The sequence below is a fragment of the Colletotrichum godetiae genome, assembly GCF_030913485.1.
Source record: "Colletotrichum godetiae strain CBS 193.32 chromosome Unknown BDP55scaffold_47, whole genome shotgun sequence".
In the NCBI taxonomy this organism is placed as follows: domain Eukaryota; kingdom Fungi; phylum Ascomycota; class Sordariomycetes; order Glomerellales; family Glomerellaceae; genus Colletotrichum; species Colletotrichum godetiae.
Genome location: NW_026851295.1, coordinates 1 through 19,229, shown reverse-complemented (window position 1 = coordinate 19,229; position 19,229 = coordinate 1). Strand labels below are relative to the sequence as shown.

General features: G+C 53.9%; 7 protein-coding genes across 7 annotated transcripts; 3 read left to right on the top strand and 4 right to left on the bottom strand.

Annotated features, from left to right (window-relative positions):
- The first annotated feature begins 2,924 nt into the window (after positions 1–2,924).
- On the top strand, positions 2,925–4,526 carry BDP55DRAFT_675998 (uncharacterized protein). The gene is made up of 2 exons (XM_060575780.1): positions 2,925–4,132; positions 4,199–4,526. Exons 1-2 carry the CDS (start codon positions 3,173–3,175, stop codon positions 4,451–4,453), a joined length of 1,215 nt encoding a protein of 404 aa, XP_060425371.1. The 5' UTR covers positions 2,925–3,172; the 3' UTR covers positions 4,454–4,526.
- BDP55DRAFT_675996 (uncharacterized protein) lies at positions 4,527–5,678 on the bottom strand. Its single transcript, XM_060575779.1, has 2 exons — positions 5,145–5,678; positions 4,527–5,095 (listed from the first exon to the last, which is right to left on the bottom strand). Exons 1-2 carry the CDS (start codon positions 5,515–5,517, stop codon positions 4,692–4,694), a joined length of 777 nt encoding a protein of 258 aa, XP_060425370.1. The 5' UTR covers positions 5,518–5,678; the 3' UTR covers positions 4,527–4,691.
- BDP55DRAFT_293631 (uncharacterized protein) lies at positions 5,619–7,010 on the bottom strand. Its single transcript, XM_060566563.1, has 2 exons — positions 6,040–7,010; positions 5,619–5,891 (listed from the first exon to the last, which is right to left on the bottom strand). Exon 1 carries the CDS (start codon positions 6,765–6,767, stop codon positions 6,099–6,101), a length of 669 nt encoding a protein of 222 aa, XP_060425369.1. The 5' UTR covers positions 6,768–7,010; the 3' UTR covers positions 5,619–5,891; positions 6,040–6,098.
- Positions 7,011–8,754: 1,744 nt separating this feature from the next.
- BDP55DRAFT_732234 (uncharacterized protein) lies at positions 8,755–12,507 on the top strand (the record flags this gene model as incomplete). Its single annotated transcript, XM_060579923.1, has 2 exons — positions 8,755–9,292; positions 9,368–12,507. 2 exons carry the CDS (start codon positions 8,755–8,757, stop codon positions 12,505–12,507), a joined length of 3,678 nt encoding a protein of 1,225 aa, XP_060425368.1.
- A 252-nt stretch (positions 12,508–12,759) lies between these two features.
- Positions 12,760–15,497, bottom strand: BDP55DRAFT_675993 (DEAD/DEAH box helicase). The gene is made up of 2 exons (XM_060575778.1): positions 15,296–15,497; positions 12,760–15,194 (listed from the first exon to the last, which is right to left on the bottom strand). The coding sequence occupies exons 1-2, from the start codon at positions 15,434–15,436 to the stop codon at positions 12,879–12,881; spliced, it is 2,457 nt and encodes an 818-aa protein (XP_060425367.1). The 5' UTR covers positions 15,437–15,497; the 3' UTR covers positions 12,760–12,878.
- A 1,180-nt stretch (positions 15,498–16,677) lies between these two features.
- Positions 16,678–18,287, top strand: BDP55DRAFT_752771 (beta-lactamase/transpeptidase-like protein; the record flags this gene model as incomplete). Its single annotated transcript, XM_060580674.1, has 3 exons — positions 16,678–16,855; positions 16,897–17,894; positions 17,948–18,287. The coding sequence occupies 3 exons, from the start codon at positions 16,678–16,680 to the stop codon at positions 18,092–18,094; spliced, it is 1,323 nt and encodes a 440-aa protein (XP_060425366.1). The 3' UTR covers positions 18,095–18,287.
- Positions 18,288–18,348: 61 nt separating this feature from the next.
- Positions 18,349–18,767, bottom strand: BDP55DRAFT_732232 (uncharacterized protein; the record flags this gene model as incomplete). The annotated part of the gene is made up of 2 exons (XM_060579922.1): positions 18,349–18,433; positions 18,505–18,767. The coding sequence occupies 2 exons, from the start codon at positions 18,765–18,767 to the stop codon at positions 18,349–18,351; spliced, it is 348 nt and encodes a 115-aa protein (XP_060425365.1).
- Between the last annotated feature and the right edge of the window lie 462 nt (positions 18,768–19,229).

The window sequence follows — 19,229 nt, the reverse complement described above, 5'->3', positions numbered from 1 at the left end:
GGGAGACAAGCGTGACAAGCGTACCTATCCGTAGGCTAGGCGGTTAGCGGACAGGTCGAAGGAAGGGGTGTGGCTAGGGCTTTATGAGGTCGGACGACGGCAGGCCCCTTGAAGAAGCTACACCAAGGGATAGTGACGTCGATCAGGTTAATGAAAGATACCGTCGGCCTTTTCCTTGGTTGTAGTCGCGATGAAGCTCCGGACTGAATGATTAAAGGGGATATCGCAGTCGACTGAAGCTTGGATAGCTGGAGACATTGCCCCCCTGAGAGTGGAGATGATTGACAATTAGAGGCAAATAAGTCAATGAAGAAAATGGAGATTCGACAGCAGGGCATAGGTATAGGATAAACGGCAGAACAAGTTCAAGTATGAATAGTTACCCGCCCAAAGCCAGTTATGCAAACAAGCCTCGAGAGACCGGCCATTCCTCGTTTAAGCTTGTTGAGTGACCCAGGGGGAACAGCTGCCGCCTGCGCCGGCGCGTGTGAGTGGTGAAGATAAATGGGCTCGGTGAGCAGTCGACGCGAACGTGGCAGGGCATACGCGGACACGTCGACGATCCCTGGGCCGCTGAAGGTCCCCGTACGAAGCGTGGAGGTGTATGGAGTGGGGAGGTTAGAGAAGCAGGAAAAGGCGGAGGAGACGGGACAGGAGTGGAGAAGATAATGGAGTCGAGCTACGGAGGGGACCGAAGGGTCCGTTGGAGTACCCGAATGTCTTCGAAACCTCAACTTGAACAACGAGTCCTGGGCCAAGTCTTGGGCCAAGATTTGCCCAGAGAGAATATAATACCTCTCACGTTTAACACCAACCAAGCTTCATCTTTCTTCACTTGAACACCTATGCAGACTGCAACTCAATGGGCAATGGTTTCCGTACTTAGTGGAAGGGTAGCATGTGCTTCTTCCAAACATCTCTCGGGGCCGAGGGCAGAAAGACTCAAGAGCCAAGGAATGCATGGTCACCAAGTGGCTCTTCGTTTGGCCCGAGTAAGGTATCCATACGGGTAGTCTTGAAAACTCACCCTAGACTCTCCAAGATTCTGGGGCAAGATGAACCCCGATTGTTCGAAGGACGAGAAGGGAGAATACAGGCGCCGCGACAACCCCTGACCCTTGAACGAGTGTATGGTCACCAGTCAGTCCACCATGAAAGAAAAGGTACGAAGCATGCTGAACGGATGGAAAATGTACGTATCCGTAAATGACTTTGCAAATTGCCTTACCGTTCCGGCCACCTGGCTGTGCGTTCCCGCTTTGGCTTTTACTCGACTGCCTCTGCTGTGTGGCGCCCGACGGACGCATCAGCCCACGCGCAAGAGAAGGCTAAGAAGGTTCTTCTGCCGCCCTTCTTACGTGGCGTGCATGGCCGAGGGGGTACACTCCCGCAAGCTCATTCGTCTCACCGAAACATTCCATCGTAGAAACGAATGCACGCTACTACGCTGCCGTACCTTAGCAGATAGACCAAGGTACACACAGAAGCCAAGGCGGGCTGAGCCTCGTTGGAGACGCCATCGATTGCGTCCAAGATGTTCCCTTTTTTGAAATGTCTGAAGATCGATTGGGGAGAGGGAAATGTAACCCACACGTTGGGACAGATGTGTTGACAGCTTTCGATATAGCCATGCGTGCCATGCTAAGAAGAAGCCAAGTGATCAGGACCGGCACTATTATAGAATGGATGAGATCATTAAGAAAGGGCCTTCTGAGATGGTCACATCTAGAATGTCACTGCGGGAAGAAAAATGAACCCCAGGCAGAACCGATTGGCGATCATCCGGGTGCCCCGACGCATTGCTGTCCGCACTCAATCCGAGTCTTGGCAACTGACTAGCTTCACAGATTCCCCGACTTTGGGAGGGAACATGCTGGTTCAACGTTTGATGCTTGACGACGGAATGATCCAACTACTCGTTTCTTCCCCATGATGTATCCGCACTAGCAAGCCCATGTTGGACCGCATCAACCCAACGACCATGAATGAACGACGATACACAATGCCGCGATTACCGGCCCAGTGGTCGCGTATCGTCCAGATCCGGGCGCCTGTCATCTCTGCTCTAGCAGCTTCGCTTGCCAGCCCTGCTGCTACGACCAGCGGTTCATGCCAAGGGTGTTGAGGTGACGCTCAATCCATCATCAGATTTTCAAGGTTTGCAATGCCATGCCGTGGGTGAAAGCGCCCGAGCACCGCTACGGTGTAAAGTGGTGATGGAAACATTCGCCGCTCGATACCTATCTTGCAAATCTACGTATACTCTTTATTACCAGTCCGGTCTACTCAAGATTTTGAATCTTTAAAGTGTGTATGGTTTTCAAAACTACACTCAGAATGTTAGTTTTACGTTGATCAGTAACATATTTTGTCACCTACCTCAGTATTATGGCGAGTCATCTGCTCAAAATAACCACACTGCACTTCAATTTCCCTTCTCCATCACATAACCAACGAAGAGCACAGCGCTTAAGTAGTTGCCTTTGCTGTTTCCCCCTCAATGCCAGCTAGGGAGCTTCCACTTTGAAGCAAGTAAACTGCCTCATTCTCTCAAGCCATAGCGATGTTTCCCCTACTCAATTGACCATCAGACACATCAAGACTAGATCTATCGAGATGACAATAATAGTGATCATCGTCATCACATTGCTCGGTCCTTGAATGCGTCACCATGAAGTTGGGGCAATGAGATGAGTGAGCATGTTGTGTGAAGCCATACCATCTCTCAGTCTCACTATTGCCCACCAATGCTTTGAGCTTCGCACTCACTCTCACTCCTGATCTCATTCACCCCAAGACCGGCAAAGAACTCACCCACCTCACAATGACGGCTTCTGTCGGAAAGCCGACCCCTCCTCTCACCCGTCACCCGAAAAAGGGCAGCCCCGCCTCCGGGTCCCCCGCCCGCCTCTCATTGCCGACCTGACAACGAGAAGCAACCCCGCCATTGTCTCTCTCAAAGCTCATAGCTTCCGCGCGCGAATGGCCGAAGCATTTCCAATCACGTCTTGTGAGAAGAAAGCCCCTCACCTCATCGGAACGCTGACTAAACCACAATTGAGACCTCAAGCGCAATCGGAAGCTATTCCAATAACGCCCCTCCATCGTCCCATAGGTTCAGACCAAAATAAGAAAAGAGACCTGAGACCCTTAACCACCTTTCCCATCGCAAATGTCCCGATTCCTCATCTCGCGACCCTCCACATCCATCCGCATCCTCACTAGAAGCTCCAACCTCACAGCCGCCCTCACCACAATCACCAACTCCACTCAAATCACCGCATCACAACCCTTCCTCGCACACTCTCACCACCACCAAACCCGCCCCTTCACCCCATCACCAACCCATCGCACATCCCTCTCCCCAGCCCCGCACTTCACAATGGCCTCCTCCGGTTCCTCTCTCCCCCAAACAATGACGGGAATCCAAATCCCCCGCACAGGCGGCACAGAAGTTCTGACCCACCACACCGACCTGCCCCTGCCCGCCCTCGGCGAGAACCAAGTCCTCGTCCGCAACGAATACGCAGGCATAAACTACATCGACACCTATTTCCGCACCGGCCTCTACGCCGCGCCCCTCCCCATCACACCCGGCCGCGAGGGCGCCGGCACGGTCGTCAAATCCCACCCTTCCGTCTCCGGCTTCAAGGAGGGCGATCGGGTGGTCTACATGGGCCCCTTTGGCTCGTACTCGGGCTACTCCGCCGTCAACGCCGCGCAGCTCCTGCACATCCCGGACGCGCTTCCTACGAATAAGGCCGCCGCTGCGCTGCTGCAGGGACTTACGGCGTGGACTTTTATCCGTGAGGCGGGCGAGGTGCAGAAGGGGGATTGGGTTCTTGTTCACGCTGCTGCTGGCGGGGTTGGATTGCAGCTTGTGCAGATGTTGCGGGCTGTGGGGGCCAAGGTGATTGGTACGACGAGCAGCGATGAGAAGTGTGCTCTGGCGAAGAAGAATGGCGCAGAGTATATTGTCAACTCGCGCTCGCAGGATCTGGTGGAGGAGGTGAAGAAGATTACGGGCGGGCATGGTGTTGATGTCATCTTTGATGGTGTTGGTAAGGCTACGTTTGACAGTGATATTGAGATGGCAGCGCGGAAGGGGAGATTGGTTGTCTTTGGGAACGCGGTGAGTTCTACCCTGAGACGCAACGATGTCTCCAAACTTGTCGTCAAGAGCTAACATAGTGGCCAGTCCGGAGCTGTCCCTCCCTTCGACATTCTCAAGCTGGGCCCCAAGAACTTGAAGGTCATGCGACCCATTGTCAACGGCTACACCGCGACCAGGGAGGAGCTGGAAAAGTACAGCACGGAGCTGTTTGACATGATCACCTCGGGCAAGGTGGAGGTGGCCATCCACAAGGCGTACCCGCTCAAGGACGTCAAGCAGGCTCACGAGGATCTTGAAAGCCGCAACACGACGGGCAAGCTCATCCTCAAGGTCGACTAACTGAGGGCACCCCTGTGACAACATTGAAAGCGGGTCAACTAGGGGTCGCTATAAGGGATTATTGTCTTGAACTTTTTTTTTTCTTTTTAAATTAAATCTTCTCTATGGCGGTCGTCGTATCATGGCTCTCGCTGCGAATAGCACTAATTCTATCATCATCTATGATAAGCAACCAAACTTTTCCTTTTTCTTTTTTCAAGATATGGCTGATGCTCCGACACATTTCGTCCCCCCTTGCTTAACCGCTCGTGGGCTTGGCGTTGGCGAGGAGCTCAGGGGGAGGATCCTGGCGGTAACCCTTGGGGTTGTTGCTGACCCAGCGCCAGAGATCCTCGCAGGCCTTCTCCAATGTCTCCTCAGTCTTCCAGTTGAGCTCCTTGTTGGCCAAAGACGGGTTGGCAGTCAGGTCGAGGACGTCGCCCTGGCGTCTGGGGACAACGTCGTAGGGCAGATCGCGGCCGACGACGTGGCTGAAGGCCTTGATCATCTCGAAGACGGTGCTGCCGCGGCCGGAACCGAGGTTCCAGGCCTTGACACCGGGCTTGTTCTCGCGGAGGTAGTTAAGGGCGCTCAGGTGACCCTTGGCCAAGTCGACAACGTGGATGTAGTCACGAATGGCAGTACCGTCTCTTGAAGAGTAGTCTACTTATGGTCAGCGAGGCCTCTGCATTGTTTCATTGTGTGTACATACCGTCGCCGAAGACGAGGAGCTTGTCGCGGTCACCGGTAGCGACCTTGCCGAGCAGAGGCAGCAGGTTGTAGGGGACGCCCTGGGGGTCCTCGCCCATGAGGCCAGAGGGGTGGGCACCGCAGGGGTTGAAGTATCTCAGAAGAGCACCGTTGAACTGCTCGTAGGACTTGCCGGCCTTCTTCAGCTTGTTGCGCTCGGCATTGATGTGATCGGTGATGACCTGTTCGACAAAGGCCTTGGTGTGGCCGTATGTGTTGGTGGGGCCAATCGGGCAATGCTCGGGGATGGGAATCATGTTCTCGAAACGGGTGGCATCACCGTAGACGGTCGCCGAGGAAGAGAAGACAATGTTGGGCACATCGTTATCCGTCATGGCCTGGAGGAGGGAAACGGTGCCGGCAACGTTGACGCGGTAGTATTCGAGAGGAATCTCGCCAGACTCGCCGACAGCCTGCAATCGACCATGTTAGTTATTCTCGTGGAATACGTCGTAAAGGAGGAAGAGAGCTGACCTTGAGCGCGGCGAAGTGAATGACACTGTCAATCTCGGGGTGCTTCTTAAAGACCTCGTCGAGGCCGGCCTTGTCGGTGACATCGACCTGGTAGAAGTGGGGTCGCTTGCCGCTCAGCAGCTCGATGCGGTCGACGGCAACCTTGGAGGAGTTGTACAAGCTGTCGACAATGACCACATCGTAGCCGTTCTGGAGAAGGGTGAGGGAGGTAAATGAGCCAATGTAACCGGTACCACTGCAAGACACCAAATCGCGCGGTTAGCCTTTGTTCCGTATTCGGACTTGCGCCAACGGACAGCGCCACGGCAGCGGGTGTCAACGGTGCCACGGGCAATTGGGTTTCCCTGGACTTATCAGTTGGATGATAGGAGGCAGCAGCTTACCCGGTAACCAAGACAGTTCCAATGGCCATCGTGAAGAAATTTGCTGGCGTCGATCGCAACTAGATGCGGTGAGGGGTAATTTGGAGGTGGAGGGGGTAGAGTAGTGAGAAGGAGAGTAGTGAGAGATGCGCGGTCCGTCGGGGTATCAAGTCGTTAGGTTGTGAAGGAGAGCGCAAGTCTGTCGTAGGTTTTGAGTTGGAGGAATGACGAAAGGAAAGAGTTGTAGAGGAATGCGGGAGGAGGCGAGAGATATATCTGGTAGTTGATGTGAGGGGTGGGAATAATGAGGCGACGGTCGCAATAACAGAAAAAGTAAACGGGGTCGTCTGTCTGTAACGTCCAGGCTGAATGATGATGTGGGAGAGAAATTGGCTCGGCCTTGAGTGCCACCGTCCACGCCAACGCCCTCGCCCACGCTCACGCCCACCAGTGAGACCAAAGCAGTGAGTGCATTTGGGGCCATCCAATGTTCCATTTGTGACGGCCAATCTGGCGCGCCAAATTGGAGGCGATGGCGGGGTCTTGCAGGCGGGGGTGGCACCAATCTCAATCGTTGTGGCTGGCTGCGGAGCCCAGCAATTTCTTCCTCGAAATTCAAACGGCGCAATTGTTGGCACGCTGAAACTTGCAATGACCGGGGATCGCGGTGCCGTGGAGACTGATCTTCGTGGGCAGTGGACGGGTCGACAAGGTCCCTTGATGGTTGACCATGTTGACTGCGTTTCCATGGCTGTCACGCTATCGCCAGACTGTGGTTCTTCTCCCCCAAGACGGAATGTTCAGGTAGGTAGACTGTTACTGGCAAACTGACACGAGAGTCAAGAGACAGATCGGATGACGGATCAAGAGGTGGATGATCTGGTGGGGTGTCTCCCCGGCGCATGTTCCCCGTATCCGTATTGTTTAACCCTTCCCGGATGTCTCTCTGCTGTTTGTTGGAGCGGCTGGGTGGTTGGCAACTTGACCGGCCTAGCCTCGCCGAGTAGGTGCTTTACAGCCCGAGTTCCCCATCTGCACATTTGCGGGATCCAATCTGGCACTGCAGGTTTTCCGTTCTGTCCGGTTGTTCGCCCGAAAGGACGAAGGTGAGGGTCCGGCGGCTTCCCGTGTTTGTAGACGGCAGCGGAATCAAAGTCAAGTCTGGGCCTAGGTTCATTGGTTTAGCGCAGACGATACGGGTACCATAGCACTCATGGCTTCAAGATTAGTCATAGTATGTCTCTCGGGCTAAGACCTGGCTGGCGCAGGTCTTGCATCGAGTTCAAGTGCCCTGCATATCCTCGATGTTTTGCGCGATATTTCAATGGCACAGCGAAGAGTGAACTGGAAAAAGCACGTGTCGAGAATCGCATTGAGATGGATCTCTCCAGGATGGACCAGCAATTCGAGGTGGAGTTCTCAAGGTTATGGGAAGGGCGTGGAGTATCCGTAATCGGTGACGTACTGTGTGGTCTGGATTAATGAGCTTTTTCAGCCTCAGGTTGAACGCCTTATCTGATGGACAATCTTATCCGGTTTATCGATATCAGTGCTCATCTTATCATATCATCACGTGGTCGCAACCATCGATTGCTTACCTAATACTGGCAAGGTTCTCGCTTATGTAAGGTCCACTCGGCCGCGCGTGGCACTGGCCGACCACCGTTGCGGGGACCTTCCTGAGGACCACAGCGCGTGCGCGGGCAACGGACACGCTGCAAGGGTCTGAGCTTTCTCTCTGCGCCCCCCGGGTGCTGGCTGGCGGTTGGCGGTGGGCGGCTGTCTGTCGCGAAAACATTCCCATGCCCGGTGTGTGTATGTGTGAAGCTCCTCAAGTGAACGCTTCAAGACGGCACAAAGAAACTCAACGAACCCTCGGGGCATCCCTTATCTTGCATCACCTCTGTCGCAAAACTCATTTTACTCGACCGACATATCATTGACCCGCTCAAACCGCAACGGCAGTCGCATTCCTTCGTCCAGCTCGTCTATCTGGTCCTCCACACCGACGATCCGACGCGCGCGTGGTTTGGCGCGACTTGTGCCTGGGAAAGATGGTCGTTGCGACCAGGGACCGCTCCTCCTCTCTTTGTTGACAAGCCGCCTCCCTCCCTTCCCGATCCGGCGGGCCTGTCCCTTTGGAATAGCTTCACTTTGGGATTCTTCTCCCAGTCGAAGCTCCCGTAACCGTCTCCCTGCAGCCTTCACAAAGGCTCATTCACTCACGACCTTCAACCTCGCGCCAATTCTTCTCGAGGGTTTCCTTTGGTTGCCGCCTCCCTTGTAGCTCAACATAGATCTCATGCTTCATTGCGCCGGCTATTGTTGATGAGACAAAAGAGACCTCGACGTAGGACAAACTGCTTTTCAGATACTCGTTGATAACTTTAGCGCATGTCTACCCAGACAATAATAATGTGAGTTGCGTCTTTGCAATCTTTCATTCAGTCTACTTCCCCCGTTGCTTCTTTCCTTCAACGTTCTTTCTTCTCGCGCTTGCCGTCTGGGAGTTTGGCCTCATCGTCACTTCCTACTTCGACATTTTCCACTACGCTCCTAGCCTTGTCATTCTATTCCACCTCATACACCGTATCTCTCCTCATCTTCACCAACCCAACACGATCGGTCTCATCTCACTATTACGTGGTGTTGAGTGACCACATTCTGATACACAACCCACCATTTCAACTCATACTCATCACCTTCGCAGTCTTTCGCCCGTCACACTGCACCAAGATGCCTCCCAAACGAAGGGTCCATGACGATAACGGTGAGACGCCGTCCACCCTGGCCGGGGGTGCTGCCGTCAGTCGAGAGCTGCCTCCGTTGGCATCACGACTCGACACATCTTACGGATCTGCGCCTTCCACGATTTTGCGAAACACTCGCCGTGGTCAAAAACGTAATCTGCAAGACATTATCAAGGAAACTCTTCACGACAGCGACGATCCTGATGATCCGGATGACCCGGATGATGGCAACGACAGCGATGATGACGATGCCAGTGCGAGCAGTAGTGAGAGCAGCAACAGCAAACAGCCGCAACCGAATCCTTCTCGACACACAAGGCAAACAAAGTCGCCAACTCCCAAACCAGCGTCAAAGCCGAATCCGCCCCGCAGAGTGCAACCAAGTCCTGACCCTGACCCGGACTTCGACCAAGACTTCGGTCCCTATCGAGAGTCGTCAGAATCCCCTGATCCATCAAGGGATGCAGCGCCAGACGCGGCCCCCGTCCGCCGCTCACCGCGACGACAATCACCAGCCAAAATTGGTGAGTGCTACCACGTGCCCGACACTGGGTCTTGCCTTGTCGCGGTCTCACTTCCCTTGCTAAACATCGTCTCAGCTCCCTCTGTCGAACCTCCTTCATTCCAGCAAGGCGCTCTCGTTCCACCACAGCAGTTCTTGCCAGGAGCTGCACCGCCGAGAGGGCAGTTCTCAACTTATTCACAGTCCATGGCCAGGAGAGCCAGCTCAGAAGACCCTGCTCAAGGTCTAACACCTGCTAGGCGATCCCTTCCTGCTGCAAGCTGGAATTCCGTCTTCGCCCGAGCCATATCCGAAGAGCCTTATTCTCAGTCTCGCTCTCAATTCGCTCAACAACGAGGTCCTCCGGAGCCGACTCCGACCCCAGACTCAGTCCGTACCTTTGGCCAGGAAAGCTCACTCTTTGGGGGTGCCGATATTGGCTCGACCCCGTCGCAGTCAATTTCTTCAGAGCGTGGTGGTCGCATGCGGTCCATAGAGGAGACTGAGGAGCCCTCTCCGCCGAAGGAAGAGACGAGAGGCATAAATCTTCTCAGTCCATTGAGGCGCTTGGCACGCGATCCCCGGCACAATCTCAACCGAAATTTGAACCAGGCGGTCACTCACCAAGGCGTGATACAAGCCCCGATCACCAAGGTTTCCGATAGGCCTCCTCCCGAGCTACTGCCTTTGCTGCCCTCCCAAGGTACCTTCCGTCCACCTCAACAGGGTCCACCAAGCACACCGCCTTCAGATCGAGTTCGACCGCGCAGCAGTAAATCTCCTTACCAGGTTTCGCCTGCTCGTCCTGTCAACCAGTCTCCTGCTAAGAGAGACCCACCAGGGTCAGTAGCAAGCTCGCGTCAGCTCGCAGCTAACAAAGCTTCGGTGTCACCTTCTCCTGCTGCAAGGTCGAGCTCGACACGTCTATCAAGTCGTGTCAGCGAAGAGCCATCTCTCCATCATCAATCTCCTAACGTCTCAGCCCGCCACTCTTCGCCTCGCAAGCCAATGCAGGCTATCAACTTCAGTCCTGCTCGGAGAGGGCCCCTGGCTGGAGAGCAAAATTCAGCACCTCCTCCCCCCCTGTTCGGTAAACCTCTACCCGTCAATGGTAACTCAGCACCGTCTCGTTCCTCTGCCAATGATCCGCCAGCCATCAGAGTAGATGCTCCACCATCTACAGCGGGCGGAACCGCTTCAACGAGGCTCTCTGGTACAAGTGGCCTCCCTGGCAACAGAGATGGTCGACAGGCATCGGCCCCGCCCCGGGCCGGTATGTTCACTCCTGAAATGCGAGCAAGGATACAACAAGAGCATCTGCAGGAAAGAGTGAAACAAGAAGCCCTTCGAAAGGAGCGCAATGCACGTTTGCAGGCATGGCCACGGGTCTATAACACAGTGTACGAATGGTCCGCTGTCCCTCGACCGGATAGCCCTGAGACAGATGACGGTTTTGAATCCGACTCGGACGGCCACATGAACTCAATCACGACTTCGCGACAGGTTCCCTTAAGCGAGTTCTCGTGGGCAAATTGGATCTTGTTCAAGATCGCCGACGCGTTTGTGGACTTGCTCAGCCTTGTCTTTTCCCTGAACTCTTGGATCTTCAAGGCTTCGCTCGGCGTTCTGCTTCTTTCACTCTTAACGTGGGGCACGTTGACAGGACTGAACTCGACGCCGGCTAATGGACTAGGCGGCATCCAATGGTACGGTCTGTCAGACCTTTCACACAACCTTGGGCAATTTGTGCCACTATGGATGTCGCGGCCGGCAACGCTCTTCGGCGATGAGGACGCTAGAGAATACATCCGCCAGCAACGCAACCATGAATACGAAATCATCAAGTTGACGACGGCCAGCAAACTTCACGAGGGGTCGCTGTCACGCTTGATGGAGATTGTGCCCAAGGTTGTACACATGAAGTTGGACAAGAAAGGACGACCCGTCGTGGGGGATGAATTTTACCACGCACTGCGTGACCTCATGAAGAGCGATACCGAAATTTTGACGCTGAGCCGGGGTCATGGTGGCTACCACTTCATCTCCGATGAGAACTGGCTGGCGATCAAGAGCAGACTCCAGAAGGACCCGGTGTACCAAAAAGCTGCTGAGCCGCCTTCGCCGGGACTATCTACTACGGACGTCGAGAACATCTCACAGTCCAAGTTTGACAAGACCTGGGAGAAGTGGCTCGTCAACAACAACAAGAAGGTCGCTAAAATACTGGAACCCCAGTTCAGCACGTCCATTCCGGACAAAATTGGCAAAGACCTCGAGGCCAAGATTGAGAAGTTTGTTAAGGACCAGTTCAAGAACAAGGACACCAAGGACGTCGTGGTGACGCGCGATGAATTCATTCGCCATCTCAAGGGCGAGTTCGCTACCCACCGGAACGAGGTCAAAGCTGAGGCGCAAGAACTACAGAAGAAGCTGGAGCAGTACATCAACAACTCAGTTGAGGGTATTTTGAAGAAGAGTCCGCCAAAGGGCGTCACCCGGACCGAAATGATAACAATTGTTGATGGCATGATCCGCCAGGCGATTGCGAATGCTGGACTGGAAGCGCTTGCACAAGGCCAGATTGGGGCGGTTTGGGACAAAGAACTCCGCCATCAGGTCAACTACTTGGCCCGTGGCAGTGGTGCTATTGTGGAAGGGGATGATGGGACGCCGGATTATGTGCCTCCCATCAATGCCAGACCTGGCACCCCGAGTTATAAGAGAGCAACATCGCGGAGTCCTTATATCCAATCCAAGGCTGCAACGCAGGTTGGCTGGGAGGACGAAGGGGACTGCTGGTGCGGCATGGCTGTCGTGGACAGGGACGGGAAAGAAGGCGGTGTCCGCATCGGCTACATCCTCAGTCGAGAGATTGTCCCCCAGCATCTCGTCGTCGAGCACATTCTACCTGGGGCTACGCTCAACCCCGACGCCAGGCCAAAAGACATTGACATTCTGGCATACATCCCCGATCTCCACACACGCAACCGGGTTGCCGACTTTGCTGCAGCCCACTTCCCAGGAAGTAGACTCGAGGATGGTTGGGTCAAGATTGGTCAATTCACTTACGAAAGTAAGGACACGCTCAACGGAGCACACGTACATAAGCTCAGCTCAGAGCTGCTTTCCCTGGGAGCCTATACGGATCACATTGTGCTCCACGTTACCAGCAACCATGGTTCCGACCATACTTGCTTGTACAGAGTGCGTCTCTACGGCGTTGAGAGCGAGGCTTGAGGAGGGGGAACCGAATCATGGGCGAGGAGGATACATTCTTTTGGTCGTCGCACATCCGGCGTTTATACGATTGGGTCTTGCTACATCTGAGAGTAAGGCACTGGTTTATGGGTGGCTTTTTGCAAGACACGACGTTTTTCAAGCTTTTAGGGAACGAGGGGTTAAAAAAGGTCACTTGGCGTTGGGGGTTGACGATACCCCTTGGGCTTCTTTTTGATGCAGTCCTTAGACAGAGAAGGTATTTAATGCATAACGTTTTAAAACATTTTTGCTGAAGAATGATGCCCGTACTCTACATAATCAAGTGCTTTTGAGATGGCAGGCCAACTTTTGTCCTTCTGGTTCAATCCTCACAACGGGGTATATATCTTTTAGTTCAACAAGCCCGAAGCCAGCGCCTCGAGGTCCTCCAACGTCTCGGGCTCGTGGTCAATCTCGAGCACCTTGCCGCCCTTCTTGGCCTTCTTCTTCTTCTCCCTCTCCTCGTCAGAGTCGTCCTGGAACCACTTCTTGGTCTTCTTCTTTGGCCTCTCGTCCTCGCTGCCGCTGTACTCGTCGCGACCTTCACCCGCAATCGGCAACGACCGCAACAGCGCCAACGGATCTTCATCACCGTCATCCCCACCCGCGACCTGCGGTCCCTCGGCGCTCTTCGAAACAACCTCCCCGCGCTCCTCGGCCTCCCTCTGCTTCCTCTTAAGCCTCTTCTCCTTACGCCGTCCCTTGGCGGTAAGCTTATCATCCACATCAGCCTCCTTGACGCGCGCCGCCTCGCCGGCGACGAACTTTTGCCGCAGCTCCTCCGCGGGTCCTTCCCTCTCGAAATCGTCCTCGTTTTGCAGCTCGTAAATCTGGTGCGCGTTGCCGTCCTCGTCGAACACGAGCTTCTCGCCGCGGCCCTTGAACTTGAGCATCTTCTTCTTGGACTGGAGGGCCTTTTCGCGGCGCTTGGAGTCGACGATGAAGTCTTGGCCGCCGTAGGATAGTACCTTTGGCTTTGCGCCGGGGGCGAGGGCGGATTCAGCGTCGAGATCGGCGTCGCCGAGGACGCGTTTTACGGAGAGGAAGTCTTCTTCTTCGTCGGCGACGGCGGTTCCGGTGGCTGCTGCGGTGGGGTCGGTTGTGTCGCCAGTGCCTTCGTCGCCGTTGGCTACGAGTTTGTTGTAGTGGCCTGAGAGGACGTCCTGGTTCGTGCGCTCGAACATGCGGTCGTACTTTGTCCTGACCTCGGGCTTCTTGGGCTTCTTAGATCCTGCGGCGTCGTCGGAGTCCTCCTCGTCTTCGTCGGAGGACATGCCCTTGCGGGGTGCGTTCTTGACCTTTTTGATATCTTCACCCTTGCGCATCTTGATTTGCGGCGCACCGGGGAGTCCGAGACTCGCGGCGAAGGCGTCGAGGTCGAGCTTGTTGAACTTGAAGACTTCCTTGTCCTTTTGCAGGTAGATCGAGCGGACGTAACTGATGAATGCCTTTTGGCCAAGGTACTTGAGGTCCGGGTTGGAGAAACACATGCTCTGGAGCTGGTCCTTGATGCTCTTCTTCTTGCTCTCCTTGACGGTGATCTTGTTGATGGGCACCTTCTTCAGCTCGAGGCGCTTAAGCATGCCGGCCTCTTCGCTGGGCTCGAGGAAGAGGACGGCCTTTCCGTCGCGCTCGTAACGGGCGGTACGTCCGACGCGGTGGATGTAGGTGTCGACGTCTTCGGGACAGTCGACCTGGACGACCCAGTCGACGGCGGGGAAATCGACACCGCGGGCGACGACGTCGGTGGCGAAGAGAACTGATGCATTTGCGTCGGCGAAGCGCTTTGTGATCTCCATGCGCTGGAGTTGTTTCTGCTTGCCGAGGAGGTGGAGAAGCGGGACACCGGGTTGGAGGTGCCGCATGCCTTCGTAGGCGAAGCGGACTTGCTTGCCTGAGGAGAAGAATACGATGATCTTGCTCTTGAGGTTAGCCTTGATGAAGCCGAAGAGGGTGTCGAGCTTCTCGTGGAGGGGGGTGACGATGTAGTGCTGTTGCAGGTTCTTGGGTGTGGATTCCTCGTGGACGGCGACGTATTCGGGGTCCTTGAGACTCAGGCGCGCGAGGTCGGAAATCTTCTTGCTCTGCGTCGCACTGAAGAGGAGGGTCTGTCTCGTGGAGGGGAGGTGGTCTACCAGCGCGTCGACGGCGTGCTGGAAGCCCATGTCCATGATGCGATCCGCCTCGTCGAGCACCAGGATCTGTAGGTTGTCGACGTCGAAGCCGGCGGTCTGGTCGAGGTGCTGCAGCATGCGACCGGGCGTGCAGACGAGGATGTTCATCTTTGACAGACGCTCGGCCTCCTCCTTCAGACTCTTGCCACCAATGACGAGGCCGGCGGAGAAGTTGTGGTAGCGGCCGACCTTGCGGAGGACCTCAAAGATTTGGGCGGCGAGCTCGCGGGTCGGGGAGATGATGAGGGCGCCGAGGCCGTCGAACTCTGTCCATTGTGCGCGGTAGAGCTTCTCAAGGACGGGAATGATGAAGGCGAGGGTCTTGCCGCTGCCCGTCTTGGCGGCACCGAGGATATCGTTGCCCTTGAGGGCGAGGGGCACGGCGCGGGACTGGATGTCGGTGAGGGTCTCGAAGTGGGATTTTTCGAGGCCCTTTCGGGTTGTTTCGCAGAGGGGAAGATCGGAGAAGTTGGTGTATTCGCTCTTGAGATCCTATTATTCGCGCAGACGCAGAGTCTTGGGTTAGTCTTGGTCCAAAGGTTGGCCATGTCGTGGGCTTGGTGTGGCGGGCGCGCGCGCAAAAAGAGACTTACAAAGTCGGCTACGGCTTTCTCGAGCTGCTCAATTGTTTGCAGCTGTTGCTTCCTCTTTTCGAGGCGCGAGTCTCTCTTCATGACCTTGGGCTGCTGTTTCTTCCCCGATCCCTTCGCGGGAGCCTTTGTGGGAGTCGCCATTGTCGTTCGTCCAGGTTGCGTCGAGATCTTGCACTGCGGAGGATCTTAGCCTAGAAAGAAGTTAAAAAAAAAAAAGTTCCGACAATACTTTGGAGGAAGCGCCTGGAAATTTTTTGGCGTCGGGTTGCTGCGGTGGAGTGAAAAGTTCGGCATTCGGCGACAGGGGATGCCGTGCGTGGGGTTGGAAGCGGTAGCCCCTGGCGGTCAGTCGAACACCTGGCACCATCTGGAAGCCCACCAGCCTTAAGATGCCTCTCTTTCACAGCGCCAGTGCCATGAGCGTCAAAGGAAACACCCAGTCTCCACGTAATTCTCTAGGTAAGATAGATCCAGTTCTATTCTTCAATCTATGTCTGAGAATGATTTGTGTCGGGTTACTATGAGCTCTTGGGATCTCTAGAGTGTTTGGGTCACCTCAGATTCTCATCGCCAGTTGGCAACTTGTGATTATGAGATTGTATTGCTCGAATTTTGAGTTGATAGATGTTTTTCTGACCTCACCTCAATTCTTTCTTTCAACATAAAGATAACTCTCGAAGTGGCGCATACAATTCCATTTGGAATGACATGTAAAGAAGATCAACTTGAAGAAGTTCAAATCGCAAATGACGACCATGGCTGACATTGTCATACTATTCCTATTAAATTTCTCTCGGTTAATCGTTCCAAAGGAAGCTCACAGGGTCAAAGACTCACAGAGGAGGACCTTTGAAACGACCCCCAATCATAGCTCAACAGTAATCACAGACTTGAGTTGACCACTTTGAAGGTCTGACCCCCACAGATGCGAAAACGAGCTTGGGAGGCTTTCATTGCTGGCATTTCTCACACCTTTCAACCACGCTAACACGCCCCGTTTCGGGTGCAGATTGGCGATCCGAACACCGCAGAGCTACCCTCGTATTGCAATTTGACTTTCTCTTCCTCAGATATCATATTCCACAATCTTCATTGCGGAAAGCTCGGGTAAACCAGGTGCCCCCCACTCAAGTGATCGTTTATCCAAGTTAGGTAGGTAATACCTTTCCTTATGTGATAGTGAACACCGGACTCCATACTAGTACGTGATCAGATCCGCTCAATGAGGCAGTCCCGATGAACCTAGAGCTACTCACCCAGATCCACTAGTCCAACTGATCTTTTTTTGCGCACCCTTTCGGAGTTTCTCACATTGAAATCGTGACATTGAGTTGTAAATGGGAGTTTAGGGCGTCCCAGTTTCCCTCCTTTTCGGAAATACAATGGTCCATCTTCGTGAGAGAATAGTCAATGTGAAAAACCGCTCAGCCCTCTTTCATCAATCTTTCTACATCTGGGATTTAGTCTTGTCTGAAATGAGACCATTCGAGAAATTGCTGCGTGATTCTTTGCAGGATGATGTGTTCTCTTCGTCAGTACTCTTCGCCAAACGTCTTGATGGTTAGAGAATCTCCACCAGCTCTTTCCTCCACGGACCACAGTTAATACAAAGACAGGATCCGATATCGTATCCGAATGCCTGGGAGGTCCATCACCAGCATGGCCTGAACAAGCTCCCGTCGACAAACAAACAGTCTTCACGCTAGCTTCCTGCTCGAAGCTTCCAACCACAGTCGCTGTCCTGCAGCTGGTAGATAAAAAGCTCCTTACCCTAGACACCGACGTGAGCCCCATGCTCCCAGCTCTGGGCCGCCAGAAAGTGCTGGCGGGCTGGTGTCCAGACGGCTCACCTATTCTTAATGAGCGTCGCAACCCGATCACCCTCCGCCATCTCTTGACTCATTCCGCCGGCACTAGCTATTACTTCCAAAATAAGAGCCTTAGACGACTTCGAAGTCTCCAAGGAAGACTCCCGGAAATTCTGGAGTCTACTATTGAAGATCGCTTTGACGACCCGCTCCTATTCGAACCGGGGGAAGGCTGGGAGTATGGATGCGGACTTGATTGGGCGGGCAAGCTGGTAGAGCAGCTTACTAGGATGTCGCTGGAAACTTACCTGAGACTACATGTATGGGAACCGCTGGGAGCATCTAGCTTCACCTTCTGGCCACACGCTGAGGGGAGACATCACAAGGTCGCTAGCCTCACGGAAAGAAATGAAAATACCGGGAGACTTGAGGTACACCCCGAAATCCTGTTCTTGAACCAGGGAGTCGATACGGAATGTTTCGGAGGTCATGGGGGTTATTGCAGCGGAGGGGACTACATGCAACTCTTGTTCTCCCTCTTCAGCAATGATAGGCGTGTACTCCAGCCCGACTCTGTGGAATTAATGTTCCAGGGCAACTTGTCCGATCCGAGTCGAGCAGCTCTTCAAAAGGGGTTCGAAGGTCGGAAATTGACCATCGGCGACTTCTACCGCGGTGAGCTCTACGATTGGGGATTGGGAGGGATGTTGATCGACGGTCGCCGCTCAGAGGCGCAGTACCCTCGGGGTCAAAAGACTTTGGCGTGGGGTGGTGGAACAAATCAATTTTGGGTTAGATATTTTTCATGTCTCTCTGGATTGCACTTGCTGACCGTCAGCTATAGTTCATTGATCGAAGCAACGGCGTCTGTGGTCTTATCATGTCTCACGTCCTCCCACCACAAGACCCTCAGATCGAGGAAATCATCGGCGCATTTCAGAGACACGTTTACAAGACAGATCGTGGCCAAGTTTTCCCAAGCTTTTTGTAGTATGATTATGTCATCGCAATGCTTCACTTCTGGTCGATGCTTTTAGCAAGGCGTTGTGAGACTGGACCGGAATTCCGACACTCAGAATTCTTCAAGAGACTTCTACGGAAATCGGCAGGGGTCACAAAACGGCGAATTCGAACCATTCCTGGGTTTTCAACATTGACCTCGTGGTCTGAGCTCATTATTCATTGTTCCAAAACAATAGTGCCATCTTGAGTTTACAAAGTCTTAGTTCAGGCCCTCTCATTCAATCAAAACTGGTCCCTCTTTCGCCCATAGCAGTACTTTCCAACGTTCGGGTTAGTGTTACTGCAAACACAGGTGCCGGCGGGAGCGCTGGAAGCTTGTTAGCCCTTGTTCCAAGAACCTTAATATTTGGCAGACACCAATGTCCTAGGAAAACCTACGCATGCTTTTGGAACTTGTAGATGAATCCATCCGGAGTCTTGACAGATGCAGTTGGGCACTGCTCGTTGCAAGTCTCGTCAATGGGAACAGAGTTCTTAGGGTTGTTGACGCAAATGGCCGCGTTGGTCCAGATGCAAGCGTCAGCACCCTGCTCGTGGCAAGCCTTGAGCTGAGCGGTGCAGCAAGAGCCGGTTCCGACTTCATAGGCGAATGCGGGCACAACCGCAGCCAGGGCAGCGGCCAAAAAGAGAGAAGTCTGCATTTTGACAAAGGGAGAAGGATCAAGTTGGATTCGAAAAGAGTGTCAAGAGTGTCTAATGATTGTGATGAAATGAGTGTAAGAGCTGCTAATCAGATGATTCAACAAATCTTAGACTCGGTGCGGCTGGTAGTCATATTTAAGGTAGTTCGTGACTGCAACAATATCCGATGAACACCAACCACGGCACGCGCGCATAATCACAACAGGGAAGCATCGCCAGGCTCCGAGTCTTGACACAATTGACTTGCAGAATCACCATCGAAGGTTTCTACTCTTTTGGAAGAAAACGGGGCAAGTGGGAGCCGGCGAAGCAATTCAAGCCGAACTAAGCGTTGTCTTCAGTACGCCAGCGAGTATGTCCCACTGTAAAGTCGGGATCGTCTCATGGTTCAAGATTTAAAGTTTAGGTTGCACTCTGAATGGGCCCAGCGGTTGAAGTCTAAGTTCCCGACAGTCGGGATA

Excerpts from the sequence above, each read along its gene's own strand:
- BDP55DRAFT_293631 (XM_060566563.1), bottom strand. The coding sequence starts at position 6,767 with ATGGAAACGCAGTCAACATGGTCAACCATCAAGGGACCTTGTCGACCC.
- BDP55DRAFT_675998 (XM_060575780.1), top strand. The coding sequence starts at position 3,173 with ATGTCCCGATTCCTCATCTCGCGACCCTCCACATCCATCCGCATCCTC. Across the intron at positions 4,133-4,198 it reads TGGTTGTCTTTGGGAACGCG|TCCGGAGCTGTCCCTCCCTT; the intron begins GTGAGTTCTACC and ends CATAGTGGCCAG.
- BDP55DRAFT_675993 (XM_060575778.1), bottom strand. The coding sequence starts at position 15,436 with ATGGCGACTCCCACAAAGGCTCCCGCGAAGGGATCGGGGAAGAAACAG. Across the intron at positions 15,195-15,295 it reads AGAAAGCCGTAGCCGACTTT|GATCTCAAGAGCGAATACAC; the intron begins GTAAGTCTCTTT and ends CGCGAATAATAG.
- BDP55DRAFT_675996 (XM_060575779.1), bottom strand. The coding sequence starts at position 5,517 with ATGACGGATAACGATGTGCCCAACATTGTCTTCTCTTCCTCGGCGACC. Across the intron at positions 5,096-5,144 it reads GCTCCTCGTCTTCGGCGACG|ACTACTCTTCAAGAGACGGT; the intron begins GTATGTACACAC and ends GACCATAAGTAG.